We start from the raw sequence: 22,975 nt of genomic DNA, 5'->3' as shown, positions 1-22,975 counted from the left end.
CCAGCAGGTGGCGAGGTTGTAACTGTAGCACCCGGTTGTAGTAAAATCCTACAGCTGCTGGAGAGGGGCTCCCTAATGTAACTGCATAGAAAATACATTTCAGCAACTGGAAAGCCCCCTTAAGGGCGAATTCACACATAAAAAGAGTTAAATCACAGTGCAGCAGATGAGATTCACCGTTCCAGCAGCTCTACGTTGACAGCTGCGCTAGGGGGCAGTGTGGAACGCAATTCAGTGTATCACACAGATCCATTTTGTTTCCATTTTGTACTAGCTTTATTTGAAGTGTACAAAACAAACACTTCATTCACTGCAGTGTCGGACAGCAACATTTCTCTTTTCACCATCTAAATGATGGTGAAATCATATCAGCTAAATACATTCCAGGTGCAATACTACAAAAGGTGCGCAAAGTGTTAGGTTTCTTGCACCTGTCTATAAATGAGATTATGGGCGTATAGAATATAATACGGCTGTAGTTGTGGTGCCTGGGAGCAACAGCTGCAGTGTATTTTTGCCCATAGGAATGCGTTAGAGAAATCGTTGCATGCACCTATATGTGTGTAATTGCTGGCACCGGCTTTTACTTGGCACACATATGAGGGTATTTGTGAAATTGTAACATTTTAATTCCACAAAGACTTTATTGGGTTTAAACATATACAAAAATAGAGAGGGAGGTAGTGGGCCAAGGGGAAGAGGAGGAAAGATGTGGGGATATGTTTATGAAGAGTACGTACAGGTTGTCAGCCCCCTCCAGCATCCCCCCCCCCACCATTCCCGGAGGAGTATAGGGTGTCCATAACTTTCCAGAGTCTCCTAGAGTGGAGGAAGAGGACGGAGACACTGGTGGGTGACATCTTGATAAAACCTGCAGAATCTCCCATTAATCGCGTGTATTCCACAGTACTTTGGAAGTGACGCCAGCATGGCCAGGTACGCATGAATTTAGAAGGGTTATCATGTGCTTTACAAATCAGTTCTTCCATCTCTACTATTTTATCTAGTCAGGTGAGCCAAGCCTAAATAGTCGGGGCTTGAGTTGTGCCCCAATGGAAATTGTAAAATTTTATGTTTTGAAAAATATACCCATATGTGTGCCAGCTGTTATACATGTGTGGATGCATGCATCAAGGGCTGCTGTTAGAAACCACGGGGCCCCATGCAGCTAACCAGACAGGGCCCCACAAACCACGGGGCCCCATACATCCAACCTGACAAGCCCCCCCCCCCTCCATTCCCACAAGAAAAAACTGTTTTGTATGCTTCAGTTATGAATGAACACTGTGATTGATTGGTATCAATCACTCATTGTGTTCATTCGAGAAAGGAAGGGGCTGATAAATGTGACATTGCCCCCCGTCATGCCGATCACCCTTCCTGCCCACATCTGATTCATCCAGCTGCCTGAGTCCCTCTGCTGGGCTGGGCCCAATACAGGAGGACTGGTGGCACCCCCTTATCCATGGCCCTGCCAGCATTGTCCATTACCTCCAGAAAGCAGCCACAGCCTGAGCAGAAAAGCCTGTCTCTTGCCGAGATGCTAGAGAAGGACCCTTGCTCTCTGTGTGGAAGAAATGCCCACTCTGCAAAGATCCAACACATGCCCTACTGGGCCAGACCTCTAGTTTTGCCAGCAAAGCTCATGCTACCTGCGGATTAGACAGCTTTAGCTCTGACTCCTCAGGAGCCGTGTCAGACCTCTGCAGAGAAACCTCTGCTTCCACACAAAGAACAAGTTTCCCATGCTGGCAGGGGACAGGCCTTTCTACAAAGGCTATGGCTGCTCTCTATAAAAAAAAAAAACCTGTAATACTTTCAGTTTTGTTGCACCAGGAATGTATTGAACAGATTTAACTTATATTTCAATTAGGCTTTATAACAAATATAAAAGAAATATAGAGGCTGCCGCTGCAGAGCTGGGTTTGAAAATGCTAATCAATATGTTGATCCTCTTAGTTCTGTATGTCTCAGTCACGGACCCAAAAGAAGTGTGAATTATACTTGTTTCAGGTTAGTGACTCAGAAAATACTGAAGCCAGGAGGTTAGCATGGCAGACAGGCAAATGGCATGAAAGTCAGCAATGGCATATTTTTCTCAAAGTGCTTTCCCTTTAAGTTACAAACTTCACTCACAATCAATCCACTGATTTCACACTAGGATCAAAAAATAAATATGACTAGAGGAAAAAAATACATCATATTCCAAATGTGTAAAGAAAATGTTTTATTGAAAGTCTTAAATACCACCACCGTAATTAATATGCTTTACATTAGTTGGTGCTCATTGCAGGGCTAATCTGCCATATTACCCAACTGTAAATTTCTCTTGCTTTTTTTTTTAAATTTTTTTTTTAAACATACTATGTACAAGACTGCAGAGGTCCCAGGTATAGCGCGAGTAACATGACTATACCATGAGCTCAGCTGCAGACATCATGTGAAATAAAAAAAAAAATACATCAATTTTTTCATCTTTAAAATAAATACTGCATAATGATATTTATGTACAAATCTTATATACGGTCTTGTTCTCCCTATAAAAATTAGAAAGAAAAAATGCATCTTGGGATTTATTTTTGTTTTTTTTTTTTCAGAAAATAACATATTACACTGCATTTTCAATACATCGATTTACTTTCATTTATGACATGATGATACTGTAGATGGTATTTTATATTTTTATATATATATATATATATATTTATATATATATATATATATATATATATATATATATATTTTTTTTTATATACTTTTTTGTTTTGCTGGTTCACAACCATCTAAAATTACTTTGATAAACAGCTTTATAGTTAACAAAAAAGGATAATCTATCTACCTGATGGAAAGACGATAACATAAATTAAAAGGCAATTACATTTTTTTTTTGCCCAAAGGTACATTTTTTTACCCAATTAGAATTAGAGGGGATTAAAGTATAGGGATAATATTTTAATGACCTGCTATTTGTAAAATAAAATCCTCCATACTGTCTATAGATGTGCTCAATGATGTGTATATCCATCTAAACACATGTATAAATATGCCTGTTAACATTTGTGTACATGAGCAAAAACTTACATGTAAGTATACTTTTATATATAACAATTTACAGCCCATGCACATAAATTGCATGTTTATATTTTAATTTATTGTTCATTTTTGGAAGAAACACTAACTTGGGAGTAATCCAGCTGTTGTGGAACTGCAAAGTCTAGCCTGCAAAACATTCTGGAAATTGTAACTCCACACCAGCTAGAGAGTCAAGAGTTATAAAGATGCACATAGACATTAGATACAGAGTCAATGGCCCTTTCACTTTCAACAGGTTTGGGTAAAGTGTAGGGTACAAAAGGCTAAAAAAAAAAAAAAATAAAGCTTTGGGACATGACCGACTAAGACATGACCAAATAAGAAAAAGAGTACAGACTGTGTTGGCAATTTTGGAGAGTTCTCCATCACTCATGAATAGAAAATCAAATGCTCACAGAATATGGTTGTACATTTTTTGGAGTATTTAGGAGGCACCCAATAAATATATAATGTCTATGGTTACCTTAAAGTGAACCTGTGGCCAGGCTATGGGCATTCAAATATTTACCTATTCTGAACAAACGATACATGAGCTTTAAAACAAGCCCTTACTGACCTCTGTAGTTGCAGGTACTGTGGAGATATTCATCCTCGTAGGTCAGAGTAGAGGCATTAAATGGCCTTAGTACTCTGGCAGCTTGCCAGCCTTCTAATGTGAGCAAACAGCAAGTGCTCTAAGCTGCTCAGAACGGGATTGCAACCTGACTTCAGCATCTCTGTCGTTAGCCTTGAGGATGAATTGCTCCACAGTGCCTTTAACTACAGATGGCTTGCTTTAATCTTCGTTTTTCACTTGTTAAGAATATGTAAACACTTTAATGTCTATAAGATGGCTGTAGGTTCACTTTAAGACTGATTTTGAAGATTAAGAAAGTAAAAAACAAAATAAAGGCAATGTCACAATTCATCTTTCTGAACCAGTACACTATGATAAATAATATTAGAGTCTTCATATTTCAAGATGCAAATCGGCAACACACCCAAACAGATATTTTTGGTTTTACCTCAGGAAGTTGGGAAGGGGGAGGGGGTGAACATCGAGGTCCCACAGAGCTCAATGGTTGTGTTCCTAAAAAGTTACAGGACCACAAATATGGCAGCTAGAGCCCAGTGTTAGAACTACTTCACCATAACATAACAGTTCATTTAAAGAAGCATGCCATCGGCCAGAAAAAATCAGCAAGTGTGGTCAGCCATGATGCCGACTGAACTGCCTTCCATAACAAAGCAACTTTGAAAAGTTTGACCTTTGTAGCATTGAAAATAAAAGATCAAGTAAAAACGTTGCTTGTATGATACACAACTCCGACAAAGTGCAAAAAGGGCATACCTTAATTGAAAAATAGTGGATATTCTTTTGTTCAAAGAGAGGACTTTCCACTGAACTCTCGAGTTTAACAATGCTGGGCACTGAGAATGTACGAAGATGGACAATGGCCACTTAGTTATATAATTTTATTCCCTTTAAGACTCAATTTGATGGTGAAAAAAATCGTTACCATGCACTGTACAAGATATTGCAAAAAAGTTCAAATATCTTTTATATCAAATACATGCTGAATTACCTTAGGTATTCTCAAGCCATGTTGCAAAATTCTTTTCAACATGCTTGATTTTCAAGAAAGGTTGCTATGCAATGGACATCAAGAGGATGACCTCCACTGTATCTGGCAGGTCAAACAAGGAATTCTGTCAAACATTTCAAGAATGCAGGAAAAAAATCTGCAAAAAGTTTCCAAACATGGGGACAGAGAAGCAATCAAGGCACACAGGGTAAGGTGGTGTGCCATCAACCAACCTGAAAGAATGGCATCAGAAAAAGAGGTTTGGGAAGATCGTGGGACACAATGCAAAAAACAGGGACCTAGGAAAGAAGAAATGGTGGACATGTACATGTTCAACTCTACAAGGTTTGTACCTTTAACATTTAAATAAATCATATATGTTACATTTTTTGTCACATAAAGAGAAATTTAAATATTTGCTAGAAAGAAATTTTATTTTAACATATGCCTGCAAAAACACAGACCATGATTGGTTTTTTTAGAATGATAAACGTGGTTTGTCTTTGTTTCACGCCGTTGCATTCGCTCCCCCTTTTTTTTTTTTTAAACCATGCACTAGTGAAATTTTTTTCTTAAAAAGAATATAAATTGTTGAAAATGGCTGTATCTTTTTATTATTTTGTTTCATATTTTTTGCAAGTTGCAGCCCAAAGAAAATTATTTTAGTGTTCACGTAGATCCATGTTCATGCAAAACAAAAAAATTCTTTTTTTTTTGTCTCTGAAGTACTGGATAACCACAGAAAAATTCTTCCCCGGTGAAATTCGTCAAATAGTGGACTCCGTTTATGCTACTGCTAAACCAACTTTGCTTCAAACTATGGGCATGTGTGACCTTCTATAATGATCATTCTTGATAACACTGGCGTTCCATCGGACTTCATCCTCCTTGTAGTACCCCATACTTTATCGATCTCCTTACTCAGGGCTCCTTCTTAGGCGTTCCCGATCTTTGGGGGCAAATATAAAAAAGAAAATGTTGCAACAACGTGATATGTCACTGAAGATGACTTTCGTCGCGTGAAATATTTCTTTTGTTAGTGTCAATAATCCATGGCTTCAGACTTAACTAGAACTGAGCTTCACTGGTCTTCAATGCCGTCGGCTAGCTCCCCTCCATCACCTGAGAGCCTTCTATAGCGCACAATGTGTGCGACTTCCACTGAGAGTGCAGGATCGCCCAATATCCCTAGCAACAGGCTCAGAAGACACAAAATTAAGCATGCAGTGTTTACCAGGGTGTGCGACCTGTCAGATTTCGTTATCTTGTGATTTTGTCGTTATTTATTTTTGAAACGCTGGTTGCAGAGACAACAGTTTTTTACAGGTGCTATGACCTAGAATAAGAAGGTCCCGTGGAACTTTCAAGAGATGACTGAGACGCTCTCCTGGTTAAAGGAGCCAATGTTGGGTCTACTAGAGAGGAGGGGGGAAATAGTTTAAACCATCCAATCACCATATTGGACAGGTCCAGTTCATCTAAAAGTATCTGTGCCACACCCATAAAAGATTTATGATCCATACGTCCATAGTCACCCCACACAATTATCTGTAGATATATAAAAAAAGAGGAAATTAATTGAACAATCTGATTAAAACTGAAAAAAATCTACATATTCTAGATCACCACATTTAAAGGTTTTCACACAAGATTCCCACTGCTTTCTCCCATTCTTCTAATTGGATTCAACTGGAAAAATATGAGAATTCTTGGAAAACGTTGTGTGAAATCCTTTCTAAATAGACCAAAGTAGACCATAGAATCAGTCTGTGCCTTTACAGTAATGATGACTAAACTGGAGAAAGGAATATAAAAATACAACTGGTGTTGCCAATAGCTACCAATCAGAATTCATGTTAAATTATTCTATAAATAACAAGGTACACGTGATTGACAACAATTGCCAATAACTTCACTTCCATTCCCTTTTTTTTTTTTTTTTTTTCAAATAACCCATCCATAGTCCACTGGTCCATAGTGGATTTTCACACTGGTCTAACTATCTAATTTCAAGACTGGCCCAAGACTTGCATGTCTGATTTTACAGGCCATGCTGAATGTCCCACAGGAAAACATAACCAAGGTTCTGTAATAAAAGGCAGAGCCCCCTTTTCCTCCCAACCTATATGTAAGCTGAAAGAGTTTTTCTATAAAACAACTAAGTTTGGGAAAAGCATATTCTATGCCACCCAGAAGTATATTAAAATTGTGTTATAATGTTTTACATAAATGTGTAACCTTGTATCCCAATTGTTCCTTAAGAGACACAGGGTAGAAGGAAGTCTGAAACGTATAGGTCATGCTGCCGCCTACAGGAAAATTGAACACTAAAACTGTTAGTGTATAACCCCTTCCATTCTCATCATGCTTCTGTTTCTTGCTAGTGTTCTAGGAGAACGGACATCTTTTCTAATCAGTGAAATACAACTGTAATTTTTCTTTCTTATTAAAGCTGAGCTCCACAAAAAAGGGGAAGTTCTGCTTTAAGGCCTCCTCCCCTGCTCCTATTTGTGAAATTGAGCTTTTGGGGATGGGGGGAGGATGGGTACCCGCCTAGGTGATTAGAAATGGAAATCCCCCCCCCCCCTTTCAGCCTTCTGTGACACGTGACAGGTCCCAGAAGACTGCGGGACCATTTACAGTGCGCAGTGCCACTCGCACATGCTCAGTGGCCACCTGGCTGTGAAGCTGCAAGGTGCCACAGCCGGGTGCCCATAGTAAAGATGCCGGCGCCGGGGACAGCAGACACAAACTGAAAACTGCTGGGCTGAGCAGAATGCTGGATTGAGGGACAGGTGACAGACTGTTTATTAAAAGTCAGCAGCTAGTTTTTGTAGCTGCTGACTTTAAATTTTTACAAAGGAGACATATTTTCTTCAGTCAAGATTCTCTAGAGCCAAGAGAGCTCCCTTTGCAGCTTTCTGGATCAGCTGACCCTCAGCACTGCCTTGGAGTCTGTACCCCAATCCTGCCATGAGAACGATGTAAGCAGGCCTGCCTCAACCTCCTTTGCTGTCATGGCACTTGTCTGCACACGTCCTTCATGGACTCTCCTTGCTGTTGCCCTACAGCACAGATGGCTATGTAGCTTCCCCTGCTCCTGTAGTTGGTTTGTGTGTATCTCTATGGAAACGTTCGCACTTTACATACTTGCAATATGTCAGATCATAGGCATGGGTAGCAGGTCTTAAGGCTCTCCCAACTAGGAGGCTGCTTACAGGCTGGCTCTAGGATGGCTTTCAGTTTTACTCCCCATGGACCTGATGTAGACCGTTGTCTCCTCAGGCTCCTCGGTGTCTACCTTAGCTCCCCCAAGAATATTTCCCTCCTCTGTGTTATCTAGGGAGGAATTTTCTGCAACAAAGTCAGTTTTTTTGCACAAAATCACTGCCAAGATAGCTGACTCAGAACGCAGGGGACATAAGTGTATAGCTTTGCCTTCCTCTCCCGAGTCTTTGCTATTCCTGCAGCTACAGCTGTGTCTGTATGCTGAGCGTTATAAAGAGGGTATCCTCTCCTTTTGGATGAGTGTGTGCCTGATGAGGGCACACTGACCACTATGTACAGGAACACAGTGACCACTAATGTAGGGGTACCAGTGTAAGTGTTCTCAATGTAAGGAGACTCTGCTGAAATTACTCCTAGGCTTAAAGAAACCATATTGGTTTTTACTGAAGCAGTGCGTACATGTTTAGAACCAGAGCAGCCTACATCTAATCTCTCTTAAATGGCCAATCTTAAAAATCCCCAACCTGTCAAAACCTTCCCAAGCACACATGCTACTGCAGCCAATTTTTGTATAGTGACTAGTTTAATCCTAACTAATTGTTTTCCCCACGTAAGCGGTTTACTGAGCTATACCCTATAGAGAAGACATTTATTCAGTAGTGTTCCATTCTGAAGCTGAGGAACTAGACCACTCTGTAAAGAGTCTAGGACTTCATTACAATTTTTAGACAGGGTAGATTATCAAGGATTAGGGGTTATATTGACAGGCTATTCTTTGCCGAAAATCCTGCCACAAGGCAAAGCAATGCTAAGCAGGAGCAGTGTGACATATAATAAATTCCTCCCTTGATTTTCTAAATTCTGCACATGCCACTGAATAAAACCTGACCATTTCCAATTTATGCAACTATTTAGAAGGAAAATCTATTTTATTATCAGCAATAGGTTTGTCCTTGAGTTTTGCAATCTGTCGCACTTTGCTGCCCAGGAATACGGATGTGCAGGTCTGTAAATCTGTTGCAGAGACATTGCTAAAGGCTTCTGATGCTCCCTGTTGTCTAGTAGTTTTATATACATGTTGTTGTGCCCTTTCAGTCAGGAGAACTTCATGGTCTATCAATACTTATATTCGATTTAGTTCAATTTTACCTGTAAGACCTTTCCTTGAGGTGATTCTTCAAAAGATAACAGTTGCTGGTATAAAGGCTCCAGCGTTTTTCTTGCTACCTTTGTTTTCTTTTTGGCTATGCAAACTCCATTTTCTAATAGATACACCTTTACATACGGTGCTGCAAGAGGAAAAAACAAGCAAATGGTTAGCATATGGCAATGGCAAACAACGTACAACCTGTAATCCTTCATGGACGAGCTTCACATTCTAGAGGTATGCCTATAAAGTTTTGGATCTACTGAGTGTTTTGTGGTTTTCACCGAAGGTGAATCTGCCTATGACCATGAGAACCAAAATGCAATGTGTTGCTCACTTAGACTTACCAATTCACAAATAAACGGTTAGTACTAATACCAACACTTTAGAGAACTAAGGTGCTGTTTTTAGGCACACATGTCAGTTACTCTAAAACATTTTCTTTTTATTTAAAGGATAAGTTCACCTTTTGACCAAAAATAACAACTGCACATTTTTTTTGCAGGTAAAAAAATGTGCATTTATTATTTTTTGTTGCAGGAGCCTGTAAAGCATTGCACCGGCGATCAGCAGGTTGACGATGCCATGCAGATGTTCTGCAGACCTGTCATTATAACTGATTGCCCATACATCCCATCCGAGCAAGCTGATGCACTGACAGGAAGACACAATGAACTACCACAGTGCTCCATAGTGCCATGGTGGTTTATTGAAAACGAAAAGATGACAGTGGCGAAGCCCCACACGGCAGCGTTTTTAAAAAATTTTTGACAGCTAGAGGGGGTGAAGATCCCTGCTAGCTGTCAAAGCAGGGGAGCGGAGAGCAGTGGGGGTCCTTTAATGACATGTTGCACCCTGAATATGAATGTATCCTTTATTCCAGTATTTAAAATGCAAGACATGCAATACACTCTCCATGAAAACATTATTATACTCCCATATTTACATGGTAAAGGAAGATGAGACAAGGGTATGGTCTACTTATGTTATACATCCATCGGTTCTATGTCAAGACTTGACTTCCTTTACAATGTGAACAGTAATATTTTTATAGAGAGTATAATCTGCCCATGCATTGCTTTATCATCTGAATAAGCAATCCTTGTTAAAGGTTTTCTTAAACGTGCCCATGGACAGAAACAGGACTTTTGCTGAGAGAAGGGCAGAAAATGATGCAGACTGGTACCTCCATTGCTGACTTATCTCAGGAGCAACAATACAGTATCAGTTGAATGAGTTCAATCGAGTAATCTTCCCCCCTTTGGAGAGGTAATCTGGGGTTGTCTACTGATACTATAGTCATGAAATAATTGCCCTGTATAACTGAAATTAGATAGCAAATGCTCATTTCAGGTCTATGGCCAACTTTAGATAGTAATTTTATAAAGAATCTCATATTACAGCTTCAGGTGCTCTAAAACAGTCATTCTCAACAGCCAGGCAGTGGCCCAGTGCCAGGCCACAGCCTTCCTCCTGCCAGGTCTTGAAGGTATATTTTTTATGTTTCCCAGCACTGACTGCAACCCCACCTCCCCCTCAAAGTTTCCTCCACTGAGCCGTGCTGTCAGTTTCTGAAGTGCTTTGCATTTTGTTTGTGGCGCCAACTTTACAGGCTGCTTAGCTGTACACTGCCAGCCCTACAAGGCAAGCACAGAGTTTGTACGCTACCAGCATGGCACTAAAGAGACTGTGACATCTATAGCTAATAAGCCACAGCTCAGCAGGGGGAACAGCAAGTTGTTCATGGAGTAGGAGGGTGTACTGTGCCCTCCATGCCTTTCATCTGATGCTTCATGGTGCCCTGGGTCCATCAATGTAAGGGGGGCACACTGACCACTATGTACAGGAACACAGTGACCACTAATGTAGGGGTACCAATGTAAGTATTCTCAATGTAAGGAGACTCAATGGCAACAGTGAAAGGGGATGCATTAACCATAATGTAAGGGAGCACACTAATTACCCGTGTAAGGGTGCACACTGACTGCCCAAACAACGGGGCACACTGACTACCTATGTATGGGGACACACAAACCGCCTGTGTAATGTGACACACCGCTAGTGTAGAGGGACATTCAGGATGCCATACTGTCACCTCCTGAAGATTGGTTTTTTTTTGTTTTGTTTTTTTTTTTTTCGAATGGCAAATTTTATATTTTGGGACTGTGCCACAACTGCAAGCCAAGTGTTTGGCTCTGTTGTGATGCAGCCCCATAAAACTGCCGCTTGTCAACTTCTGCATGAAGCATTAAATTGCTGCACCGCAATGCAAAGCAGTCACATCGCAGCAAAGTGTACTAACCTGTCTGCATGAAGGTGGGGGGTTGGAGAGGAAGGCGGTTTTTACCACCTCCTGGCTACTCCTGTAAAAGATGACTTACTGCTTGTTATATATTTCGAAAGATTTCAATGTCCATAGCCTGGCTAAAGATACACTTTAGGGAAGACAATACCATTGGCATTAATGTCATCCTAAATCTATCTATCTATCTATCTATCTATCTATCTATCTATCTATCTATCTATCTATCTATCTATCTATCTATCCATTCAGTGGTATCTGACCCTTGGCGATTGTATGGACTGTCACTCGTAAGCGACTTCTTCCATGAATTATCTTAGCAATTATTTTACAGGGTAGGTTGCCAGGTCTTTCCCCAACCCCTACCATGCAAGAAATCCCGCGTGGCCAGGAATGAAACTCGGACAATTTAGACAGGAGCCAATTAACCTACCAGCATGTCTTTGGAGTGTGGGAGGAAACCGGTCATCCTAAATATCCTTTCATAAATGAAAAAAATATGAATCCAGACTTAAAGTAGCTAATAGTGTTATGCCTTCAATTAATGATGTGATATTTCAGATACTCCTTAAAACAAAATTCACAATCAATTGCAGGAAACTGTTCACCTAATGGGTAAATGTAAAATCCATTGATTGTGCTGTGTTGTTTAAAGCAAGAAATTACATGAGTCTGTTGACCTGATGGCTCAGACTTGAGTGCAGCATATTTTATAAAGAGCAACATTCCCTACCCACTTTTTTTGTGCCAACATCTTTGCTTGCACGTTACATGAACTGAAAGAGAAATATCACATTTACTCCCTGTTATTAAAAACATACTATATGTGATAAGATAATGAAATGAATAAAATGTTGTAATTCTAGGTACATGTCAGCATGACCTTTCCACAAATCAGTCACACTGGTTAACATTACTACTAAATGTTTAGCACAAACAAGCCCATAAACTTTCTTTTTTCATTTACATCCACAGGCAAATGAATGCACAGCTGTGTACCCATTTCAGCTAATATAAGCAGGACTTTCGGTAAGTATATCTAGTTTATAATGACACCTCACCTGGCAGTGTCTTGGACCCTGGTTTTACTACAAGCCCACGTGCTCGTATAACTTCCACCTCCAACTGTCCCTTCTTATCCATCATTCCAACCTGAATGTCCCCTATAGGAAAGAAACAGAAACAATAAATAACTAACATGGTTTATGGATCTTTAACTGTGAATAACAGGGTTTTAAAGTATATTTCCAGCCAAAAAATGTTTGACCCATTTCCGAGTGGGAAAGGCTTAGAACGTTTGTCATGTTTTACTCTCACCCCAAGGCCTCATTCATAGGGGCACATAGACCATACCTCTGTGCAGAGGCTCATGTTTATGTTCCAAGGAGTGATAGGTGTTCCGTGTATCCGCAGTGGTTATATCCGTACAGGGGTGGACACCAGATTACCTGCATTTAGAGCTGTGCGCCCATCCCTCTACAAATGTGAACACTAGCATGTGCGAGAAGACCTGTACAGCAGCTGTGTTTTTCAGACTGGCTGCATGGAACACCTGTCATTCCCTAGGTCCATAAACATGACCCTCTGCACGGAGGTATGGATGTATACACCGATGTGAATGAAGCCGAATAAATAAAAGTGTTGTTATTGTTGCCTTTATCCACTTTGGAGAGATTTGTACTCACTCCCAGTCCTTACGACCATACCCACTGGGATAGAAGTAAGATAAATCCTTCCTCTAGGCCAGGGGTGCTCAACCCTTTGAAGAGCGAGTGATTTGGTAACTGGTCATGGGCCACAATGAAATAAAATGGTTTAGAATTTAAATTGTTTTTATTTTGAATAGAACATTTTTCTTCTGCAGCCACTGAATGCCTGTGGAAGGGAGAGGAGAAGATGCCAGCTTTCAGCAGTTGCAGGAGGAAAATGGAGAGGTTTGGTTTCTGTATATGATTCCCCTGCTGCCCCACCTGTCAAAATGTAAAACAGAATAAGACAGGGAGGTCCCACTGGCCCCCTGGAGCATGGGGCAGGGTTGCCAATGCCACATCTGATGCTACACCAGTGGTCGGGGAGGGGAGAGGTGGGGTGTAGTGGTTTTAAAACCACGTCTTAATAATGGGGTTTCCCCCCCCTCTCCAAACTACAAACATAAACAGGCCCTTACTTTCTTGAGTCTCCTATAAGACTGCTATGATGCGTTGCGGTTTACATGCACTACAGGTGAAACAGAGTGCACATGTGGCTTTCCTGCGGGTTAGCTGCACTTTGCCATTTACTTCTATTTTATCTTGTGGGTGTGCTGCACTTTCAGAAAGCACATCAAACCTGCAGGATATAATAGAAATGTATGGCTCAGGGCAGCTAACCTGTAGGAAAGCCGCAAGTGGACTGCGCTGTACCTGCGGATCGGTATGAAAGCAGCCTAATAGTTGTTAACCCTTTTATAGGTGCTAATACACCTGTTGCAAAAGCACAGTGTATGTGTTGTTTAATACACCGACCTTCCTTTCCTCTTCCAGCTTCTGCTGGCGTAGCTCTCCAAGCTGCTAGAAAGGTCCAGTTGAAGTGCACTTAGCCTCACTCCACCTGGGACAGGAGCTGGCGCAACAGAGGAAGCATCGGCTTATGCAGTTCCTGTTCCCTCCACAGCCGACAGCTTCCTCTGCTGCCGGCACCAGCTCGATGCACTCTGTTGTTCTAGGATCGGCAAGCCCAGATCACGGTCAATAGGTTGTCGACCGCGGGCATGCGTTTCCCTGGTTTGAGGTCGCGGGCCACTTCAGAGGGCTCTGCAGGCCACGGGTTGAGCACCCCTGCTCTAGGCAAAAGGAACCTTTACTACACTATTAAAAAAATTGCGTGACGCTCCACTTTAAAACAGCAGCAACACAAATAGAATAGTAATATAATTGTAAAATTACTAAAATTTTAAATTACTGCACTTTAATTCCAGTCATTAAAATCTCATATAAGCTTTAAAATGTTATTGTAATTTCAAAAGAAAATTTCAGGAATTTTCTGTTACATTCATTTTATTTGGCCCATGCAGGGCCTAAAACACGTGACAGAAATAACCAGTTATTTAATTTACCCTACACAATATTTGCCTTGGTAAACATTCAGGACCTATGTGATATTACTGCTAAAGAGCCTGCCTGTAGGTGTGATTAGGTGACCTAATTCACTGATTGAAAACGTAGGTACAGGGAGATGAAGGGGTGGTAGGGGAGGAGATACGAATAGGAATAATATGGGAGAAACTGGGGGGGGGGGGTAAAAGATAAAAGCCTGAGAAGATAACAATAACTCAGGCTAGAAGAGCTCAAAGATGGAAAAGCATCCACAGTTCCCATATTCTGAGGAATTTAGTCTGCCAGTTATTGGGAATACTGTGTTCGTACATTCCTTAACTTCATGCAAACGGTCTGTGGGCTTCTTGCAGACTTTGGCTATCATTTGTTTAGCAGCCAGAAACAATTATGTAGCCAATTGCTGTTGGTAGGAGAAAAAGGATTGGAATCGGATGGTGGAGGAGAGCCATTTGCACATCCTATATGCAACAAATTTTGAAGGAGGCCAAACGTTCTGACCAAAATGAGGCCAGTTTGAGACAGGACCACCGGGTGTGTAGTACATCACTACATTGACCACACCATCTGAAGCACGTCATAGTAATCTGGGACAGCATGAGCTGTTTGAGCTGGTACCCAGTACCACCAAAACAGACCCTTATAAGCCATTTCCCGGATAGTTGTGTTATGAGAACATTTTGGTATTCTGGACAAGAATTTCCCCAGCCTATTTTCAATATTTTTCAATTTGCAACTTTCATTAAAAGAATACCTGGTGATCCAGTTCAGACACTTCATGTTACAGGGTGACAATGCTTTAGCTCAATCTCCCCCCGCCGCCCCCCACCTTCATCCAGCAAAGCTGCCGCTGCAAAGTCTCCCGGCCAGGCAGCTTTCTTCCCTATTCATTCCTATAGGGCAGGTGTGTATTATGTGTCTTACAGATAGATAGATAGATAGATAGATAGATAGACATGCATAACAATAAGAACCTGATGGAGACTCTAACTCTTTCAATGTCCAAACTGAAAAAAAATGTTTTGGCTGGAGTTGAGATTTCAGCTATACCATAGATTGTTTTCAATGAGTCAACCAACTCACAGATTTGCATTGCAAGAAGGAGCAAATATACACTCACCGGCCACTTTATAAGGAACACCTTGCTAGTACCGGGTTGGACCCCCTTTTGCCTTCAGAACTGCCTTAATTCTTTGTGGCATAGATTCAACAAGGTGTTGGAAACATTCCTCAGAGATTTTGGTCCATATTGACATGGGCTACTATTGCCTTTCTAGAATGTAGAAACCAGTCTGCCTATTCTGCTCTGACCTCTAACATCAACAAGGCATTTTCATCCACACAACTGCCGCTCAATGGATATTTTCTCTTTTTCGGACCATTCTCTGTAAACCCTAGAGATGGTTGTGTCTGAAAATCCCAGTAGATCAGCAGTTTTTTAAAAATTCTCAGACAAGTCCGTCTGGCACCAACAACCATGCCATGTTCTAAGTCACTTAAACCCCCTTCTTCCCCATTCTGATGCTCAGTTTGAACTTCAGCAAGTCGCATTGAGTTGCTGCCATGTGATTGGCTAATTAGCAATTTGTGTTACCATGCAAATGAACAGATGTACCTAATAAAGTGGCCGGTGAGTGTATTGTGAAGTACTACGAAGCAGAAAGACAAGCCTAACAGTAAGAAATAAACAAATATAGATATTCCCATGTACTTATTTAATTGCAATCTATATATTAGATAGATGGAAAGATAGATAGACAGACAGACAGACAGACAGACAGATAGATAGATAGATAGATAGATAGATAGATAGACAGACAGACAGACAGACAGACAGACAGACAGACAGAATGAATAAAATTAATAAAGGCTTTTTTTTTTCGTGCACGCAGAGAGCTGCCTGACCACATAGGAAAAATCTAGCAGGGGCGAGGCCAGGTGAGTATAAGACTATGGGGACTGCTGGGGAGGAAGGGAGTGTCAATTAGGACTCATTCAGACAGGTGCTGCATCTTCCCCCAGCTGTGTGCAAGCAGCCTATAGAAGTGGATGCAGATGCAGCCGCATGTCAAAATTTGACAGATGTGCAGGAGTAGGTGCGTGGACCCAAGCACAGACAGTCTGCATTTAGTGCCATGCATCAACTACTGCACACCTGTCAAATCTGACATGCAGCTGTGTCCGTGCAGCCGCTGCGTCTGCATCCACTTCCTTATGCAGCCTGCAAGCAGCTAGCTCCGTACACAGATGCCAAAAGAAAAATGCCTCTTGCACGCAGTAAAGGTGCCAGTGGCTGTCTGAATGAGGCCTTAAGGAACTAAAAATACAGTAATCTTTTAATCAATCTTCAACATTTATAAAATGCTTCCATATGAAGCGCTATTTTTTTTACTGTTATTTCATTAAAGAAAAACCCACATTTTTATAAAACAAAACATTTTGCACAGTATAATTCCAACATTGTTTGCCAAGGACAACAATCACATACCCATTGAAGGAGTTGCTAAGGTCTGTCTTCCAACGAGCTGTGCAGGACCTAATCCATCCAAGAAATCACTAAATTGGCTGTCAGAACCCAACCGGACCCCAGGAAATATTAAGCTTTGGGAAAGATATAAAATGGATATTAAAAAATATCATATACATAATCAATAATCATAACAATATGAAATTAACACATTTTCATTTTGTAAAAGGTAAAATACATAAGTGAAGAATAAATGATTTACAAAACACAAGTACAAGCATAAGAAGTCCAATTCAGAAATGCCTCTTCAAAACTTTCAGAATGTTTTGATCTTTTTCTCAGTGTGTTTTTATAGTAAATCTTAAAAATGGAACTCCTGGTGTTGTCATATTCAAGTCCTGTGTCAAAGGGCTTTTGGTCATTTTGCATACCCATACAAGTCTATGGGATTACAAAATTCGCTTCAAGCAAGTCTGAAGGAAGTCAACTGTTGCCAAAATGTCAGTTCTGAACAATCTCAGAAATGTCAAAATGATGCCCTTGACACACAACTTGTTTTAAAGGCTAAATTTACCTTTTTTAAAAAAATTATAAATCCACATCTTTTTGCAGGTAAAAAATGTGCAATTATTTTTTTTATTGGGAGCCTGTAAAGCATTGCAGTCCAGTGTCAGGCTCCTGCAGACTGTCAGTGTAGCTGTCTGCACGTACCTTGTACAAGTAGGCAGTTAATGAATGACAGGAAGAATAAATTAACTACTAGAGTGCTCACCAGTGCCCTTGCAGTTCATTGAGAACTACAAGCCATCAGCGACAGGGGTTGATGGTAGTTGCAGATCTCTCATTCACAGAAATCTGTGAATGAATGATGATGACAGTTGGGCAAAGCCCCACATGGCCACGCTCTTTTTAAATTGTGATAGTGGGTGTGGGGAGAAGATCCACCAGCTGCTGTCACAAATGGGGCTCAGGTGGGGTTCGGGGGCTGCTTATTTATTAAAACATTACATGTTACACCCCAACTGCGGTACGTTGTGAAAAGTGAACATCCTTTAAACGAAATACTAAAATTCTAAACAGAGTAGTGATTTCAGGTGAATATTGTTTGCAATGAACCTCCAATTCATAGAGACATTGCATACTGTAATTTCACCTATTATTTATAGCTAATAAAAGGCACAGGAGGTACTTAAGATTCTTGAACCTTTCCTCTTGTCAATGAAAGAATATTTTCTATAGCTACTTTAAACTACCGACTTTATACAGAACGTATTGGTTCCTGAATTGCATGACAGCCTGTTAAAGGTTAAGTTCACATTTTGTTCCACCTGCATTTAGGGTGGAATATGTTACATGTTGCAGCTCCTGCCTCCTCTCCCTCTGATCCTCCCTCTCATTGACAGCGGATGGGGGATCTTCTCTCTGCACCCACTGTCACAATTTGAAAACAGAGCGGTCATGTGGGGCTCCACCCACATGGCCAAGTCATTCATTCACAGAGTTCTATGAATGAATGAAATACAAGAACTGTCAGCCACCATGGCCAACAGCTTGTAATTCTCAATGAACTGCAAGGGCGCCGGTGAACGCTCTTATAGTTCATTGATTCTTCCTGCACTTCAGCAACTGCCTGCCTGTATGCACCGTATCAACAGATCGTGGGTACAATGCTTTACAAGCTCCAATGTAAAAAAAATAATAAATGCACATTTTTTTTACCTGTAAAAAGATGTGCATTTATTATTTTTTTTATAAAAGGTGAACTAATCCTTTAAGCCCTATACTTGAAAACAAAGCATTTCGTATGCCCTGGCAAAGGAAATGGGTCACTTAGCCCCCCTCCCTCCTCAAAAGCATGCAACCATCTTTCCCCAGTCCTGCGCACAGCTGAGCTGCCAGGACTGGTAATGAAAGCTCTGTACATTACTTCACCTCCTAGATTGTAAGCTCCAAGGAGCAGGGCCCTCTAATCCCTCTTGTATTGAACTGTATTGTTAGTGTACTGTCTCCCTCCATTATGTAAAGTGCTGAGCAAACTGTCGGCGCTATATAAGTCCTGTATAATAATAATAATATTTAATCTCCTCCTCGTAATAGCACAGGGCCAGTCAAGAGGCACCCTGTTATGTCACATGGGAGAGGGGATAGTGCATCAATGTCTACCAATGTGGTGGGTTCTGAATATCTCTCCCAACCAATTCACAAATGGACTTTGCTAAAACCAACAATACAATTTCCACAAAGACGTATCATCATTGGACACATATCTCTCCTAGACTGTAAGCTCCAAGGAGCAGGGCCCTCCTAACCCCCTTGTATTGAACTGTATTGTTGCTGTATTGTCTCCCGTTATATTGTAAAGCGCTGAGCAAACTGTTGACACTATATAAATCCTGTATAATAATAATAATATTCACAATTGCCAACACTTGTTCTAATTGTACAATTTATACATTGACTTACTTTCCCTCAGAGCTGTAACTGTTCATACTCCCATCGTTAGACTCTCGACTTGCTTGTCTGGTCATCCAATTTCTCATCTCCACTGCTAGTCCAGTTTCTGTACTTCGTTGGATCGTGCTTTTTAACTTTTTACCTCCAACTTCTGAAAAACAGAAAAGTCACACGTGGTTAGACTGCAAAATTCCAACAGACGTGTGGATTCCTCTGAACTGTGTTACATCTCCCCACCATCCACTGAAGAAGATTTCCTGACACAGAACAAACTTGGACAGAGATTATCATAAAGGTAGCCACAGACACGATTCGAGGCTGGAATGGCCAATGATGGTTAGATCTATAGGGAAATGATGCACTCCAGGCAATCATCTTTAAAGCCGATATTCACCCTTTCAGATGAGTTTCCTTCTCTCACCTGGAACCTTTATGGTTACTATGGGGAAAAACTTTCAATTTTGTTTCCTTCTGTTTATATACTCAGTAAAATGTATCACAGCATTCATTCAGAACAGCCATATGCAAAACACAAGAATCATTTGCTTTTTTTTCTATGTGTAACATCCTGTTATAATTTAAAAAACAAATAGGCAACACAGATATTTTTCAACGTGGTAAAGAAGAACTAGTAGTTAAAGAAGAACTCTAGAAAGGATAAATAATAGTAAATGAAATGCTAAAGCATGTCATTTTAGATGACCGTCTACCTTTTTTCTCTTGAAAGTAAACATTTGAGATTTGTTAACATCTGGAAAACGGTTAATAATAGTTGCTGATTCCAGGAGTCTAGGGAGCATGTTTGCCAGTAATGTTGGGGTCACCATATAGAACCAATGCCTACCCCCAGTAGACACGTATTGCCACCATGACTCTTTCACAAAACCATGGGCTCCCTAAGAGAAATTTCATCATGTGAACAAAGGTTCCTCAAATCGGAGCTTTCAATCAGTGAGTTAGCCCAGGTTCACACATATGCAGGTTTGAAACCGTGTGGTAATCGCATGGGTTCCCTGACCCGTAGGAAAAACACGTTGCTCTTTAACAGATGCACGAGAGTGCCACTGATTGTTAATGGCACCCCTATGCATTGGAAAACATGGTGCCATCTGGTTCTGAGCAGCTGTGTTTTGAAAAAAGGATCAGGGACTTTTTCCAGCATGAACAGCAACCCATTCAAAAGAATAGGCTGCTGGGCCCGCACAAACGCGACACACAGGCCCTGCTCAAGTGTGAACATACCCTTAAGCTGGCCATACAGTGCTTGAATTTCTTTGTGCTCGAAGTCACAATAATTACATTCTCTGGCTTTAATAGTTTTTGACTGACTTAAGTGTACAGGTCAGGAAAGCCAGAGTAAAGTCAGGTTCTGATCTGCATACTTCTGGCTCAGTGACATAGAAAGCACTGAAGACTATGATCTATAGCATCATACAGAGGCTGATTTACCTCTAGGCACAATAGACTTGTGCCTATAGGTGACAGAGAAAAAAAGGCTCTTAGTCATTGACTAGACATCCTCTTTTACATCCAGAAATACAGTCATCACATATAAAGTCATTTATACAGTTACACTAGTATCCTAGCAGAGGGGGATTCTTTTGGTCCATAAAGCTTGTGTACCTACAGGTTCCAATTCTGAAAATGCTGATCTAATTTCTCAGTACAGGTTTTTTTTACAAAAAATATTTGACCTAAACAACATACCAAAAGAGGCGTAGTTGTAGAGGAAAGGGAGACCACTAGACCATGCAAAGTATATTAATGCAAAAAGAAAAAATAGAAACATAAATAAGAGAAGTTCATTGTTATGGTCTACATACAACTTAAAGTGGTTGCAAAGGCTGAAGGTTTTTTACCTCCATGCATACAATGCTCGAAGGTACAAAACTTTCAGTGTGCAGCCCCACTCTAAATACATACCTGAGCCCGAGCCAGCAATGTACATAAAAGAGTGGATGTTCTCCCAGGTCCCTCACTCCTCATTGGCTGAGACATTGGCTCAGCCAATGAGGCTGAGGCTGTCAATCATAGCCAGTGAGGAGGGGGGGGGGGGCGGGACTGAGCCACGTTCCTTGTGTCTCATAGACACACGGTGGCTTGGGAGCGAGCATGCATGAGTGCCCCCAGAGCAAGCAGATTGCTCTGGGGACACTAGGCAAGGGGGAGGGGCCATAAACACCAGCGGGGGACCCAAGAAGAGGAGGATCAGGAATACTCTGTGCAAAACCATTGGACAGAGCAGATAAGTATGATTTGTTTATTTTCTTAAAGAAAACAAGATGAGCATTTATAAACACTTTAAGTGGCTACTTCCAGTCTGCAGGTAAAATAAAACAAGCGCACTCTAGTGCATGCAAGGGCACACGAGGCTAAATAACAAACTGAACACTCTAATAAAGACTAAATTCCAACCACATGGTCCTCTTTATTACCATCCCAAGTCTTGCCAACATGTGCTAGACAATGATGGCCAGCACTGGTAGTATCCAAACACACTCAGCTAGTAAATGGCAGTACAGCTAAAAATATGTTGCCATATTGAATGTAATACAATGTAGACAGATCCTAATAGGTAGAACAACGTTTGTGTGCTTTGTACAAATGAAAGAAGAACACAACATAATCTGACTAAAATACACAGTATCACTATGATGTGCTTCTGTGTGAGATTATAAGTAGAAAACAGCATAAACCTCTGAAAATGGTATAATCACCCAATAAAAAAGGATAATATACGAGAATACCTGTGAATTGAGAAACAGCTCTGCTTATTTCAATGACGATAATGGCCTGAAAACCAGAATGAGCCTGTCTCGGAGAACTGAATGTCTATAATAGCACGGCACTTTCAGTAGTAGGAAAATGGCTCATGACCTTTCAATAGGAATCATTATTCTCATTCATGTGTGCATTTTTATAATTTCGACATGCAAAGCAAACTAGAAAGCAAAACATGGAGCTATATAGTTTACATGGAACCACACAATAACAGGCTGAAATCAGGATTATATAAAGGTTTTGAAGGGCACAAGAAGTGTTGCAGTGCAACAAAGTATGGTAGGGAAAGCCAGCAGTGCCTTTTTTCTTTACCAGGAATAAACATCTTTATACTGTGCTGTATTAAGGACCCCACACTATACTGGCTACCAAAATATATAGTTGATAAAAGAAACCACCGCTGTTATCTCCCTCTGACCACTGGTCACATAACATTATGCCAAGAAACCAGTCAAGTAAAGTGGTCAACTGGTGGGGGTTAAAGGATATGTCAACCATTCAATCAGTTTTGGCCAGTCAGTTTGTAAGCAGGTTAGAATTAGCTAGTTAGGTGCTGCCCCAGACAAGAGGGTTGGGGTCAACTTAGTTCCCATGTTTTTCATTTGGCACAATCATTGGGTCCGGCCCAGTGCTCCTGTGGATATAAAAAGGGACAGTGGTCTGGAGCCTGAGAGCCCCAGGGGAATGGGAAATAGAAGAGAGAGCCCAGAATTCTTGTTATTGGAAGGCACAAAGAGGCGAGGGGTCCATAAGTGCTGAAGATGTGAGAGATACACACCTGCGGATCTCCTTGAAGACACCAGCTGCTGGGGAATGCCATTTTGTGACCTAAAAACCCATGGAGTT

The 22,975-nt window shown here is 40.9% G+C and overlaps 1 protein-coding gene across 50 annotated transcripts in view; it reads right to left on the bottom strand.

The window, feature by feature from the left end:
- Positions 1–2,212: 2,212 nt before the first annotated feature.
- The window catches only part of RIMS2 (regulating synaptic membrane exocytosis 2), a 919,325-nt gene continuing 898,562 nt past the window's right edge, over positions 2,213–22,975 (bottom strand). For all 50 annotated transcript variants that reach the window (XM_089658335.1, XM_089658295.1, XM_089658297.1 and 47 more), the window contains 5 exons: positions 19,358–19,499; positions 16,916–17,028; positions 12,397–12,498; positions 9,036–9,175; positions 2,213–6,206 (listed from right to left, as the gene is read on the bottom strand). In XM_089658335.1, the coding sequence (XP_089514461.1) occupies positions 5,988–6,206; positions 9,036–9,175; positions 12,397–12,498; positions 16,916–17,028; positions 19,358–19,499 (716 nt within the window). In that variant the 3' untranslated portion in view covers positions 2,213–5,987. The remainder of the gene's footprint in view (positions 6,207–9,035; positions 9,176–12,396; positions 12,499–16,915; positions 17,029–19,357; positions 19,500–22,975) is intronic.

This window comes from Staurois parvus, unplaced genomic scaffold (assembly GCF_062004578.1).
Source record: "Staurois parvus isolate SC_StPar_1 unplaced genomic scaffold, SC_StPar_1.0 ptg001062l, whole genome shotgun sequence".
Classification (NCBI taxonomy): Eukaryota; Metazoa; Chordata; class Amphibia; order Anura; family Ranidae; genus Staurois; species Staurois parvus.
Note: the sequence above shows the minus strand (reverse complement) of the source record. Positions and strands in the feature narration are given on the sequence as shown.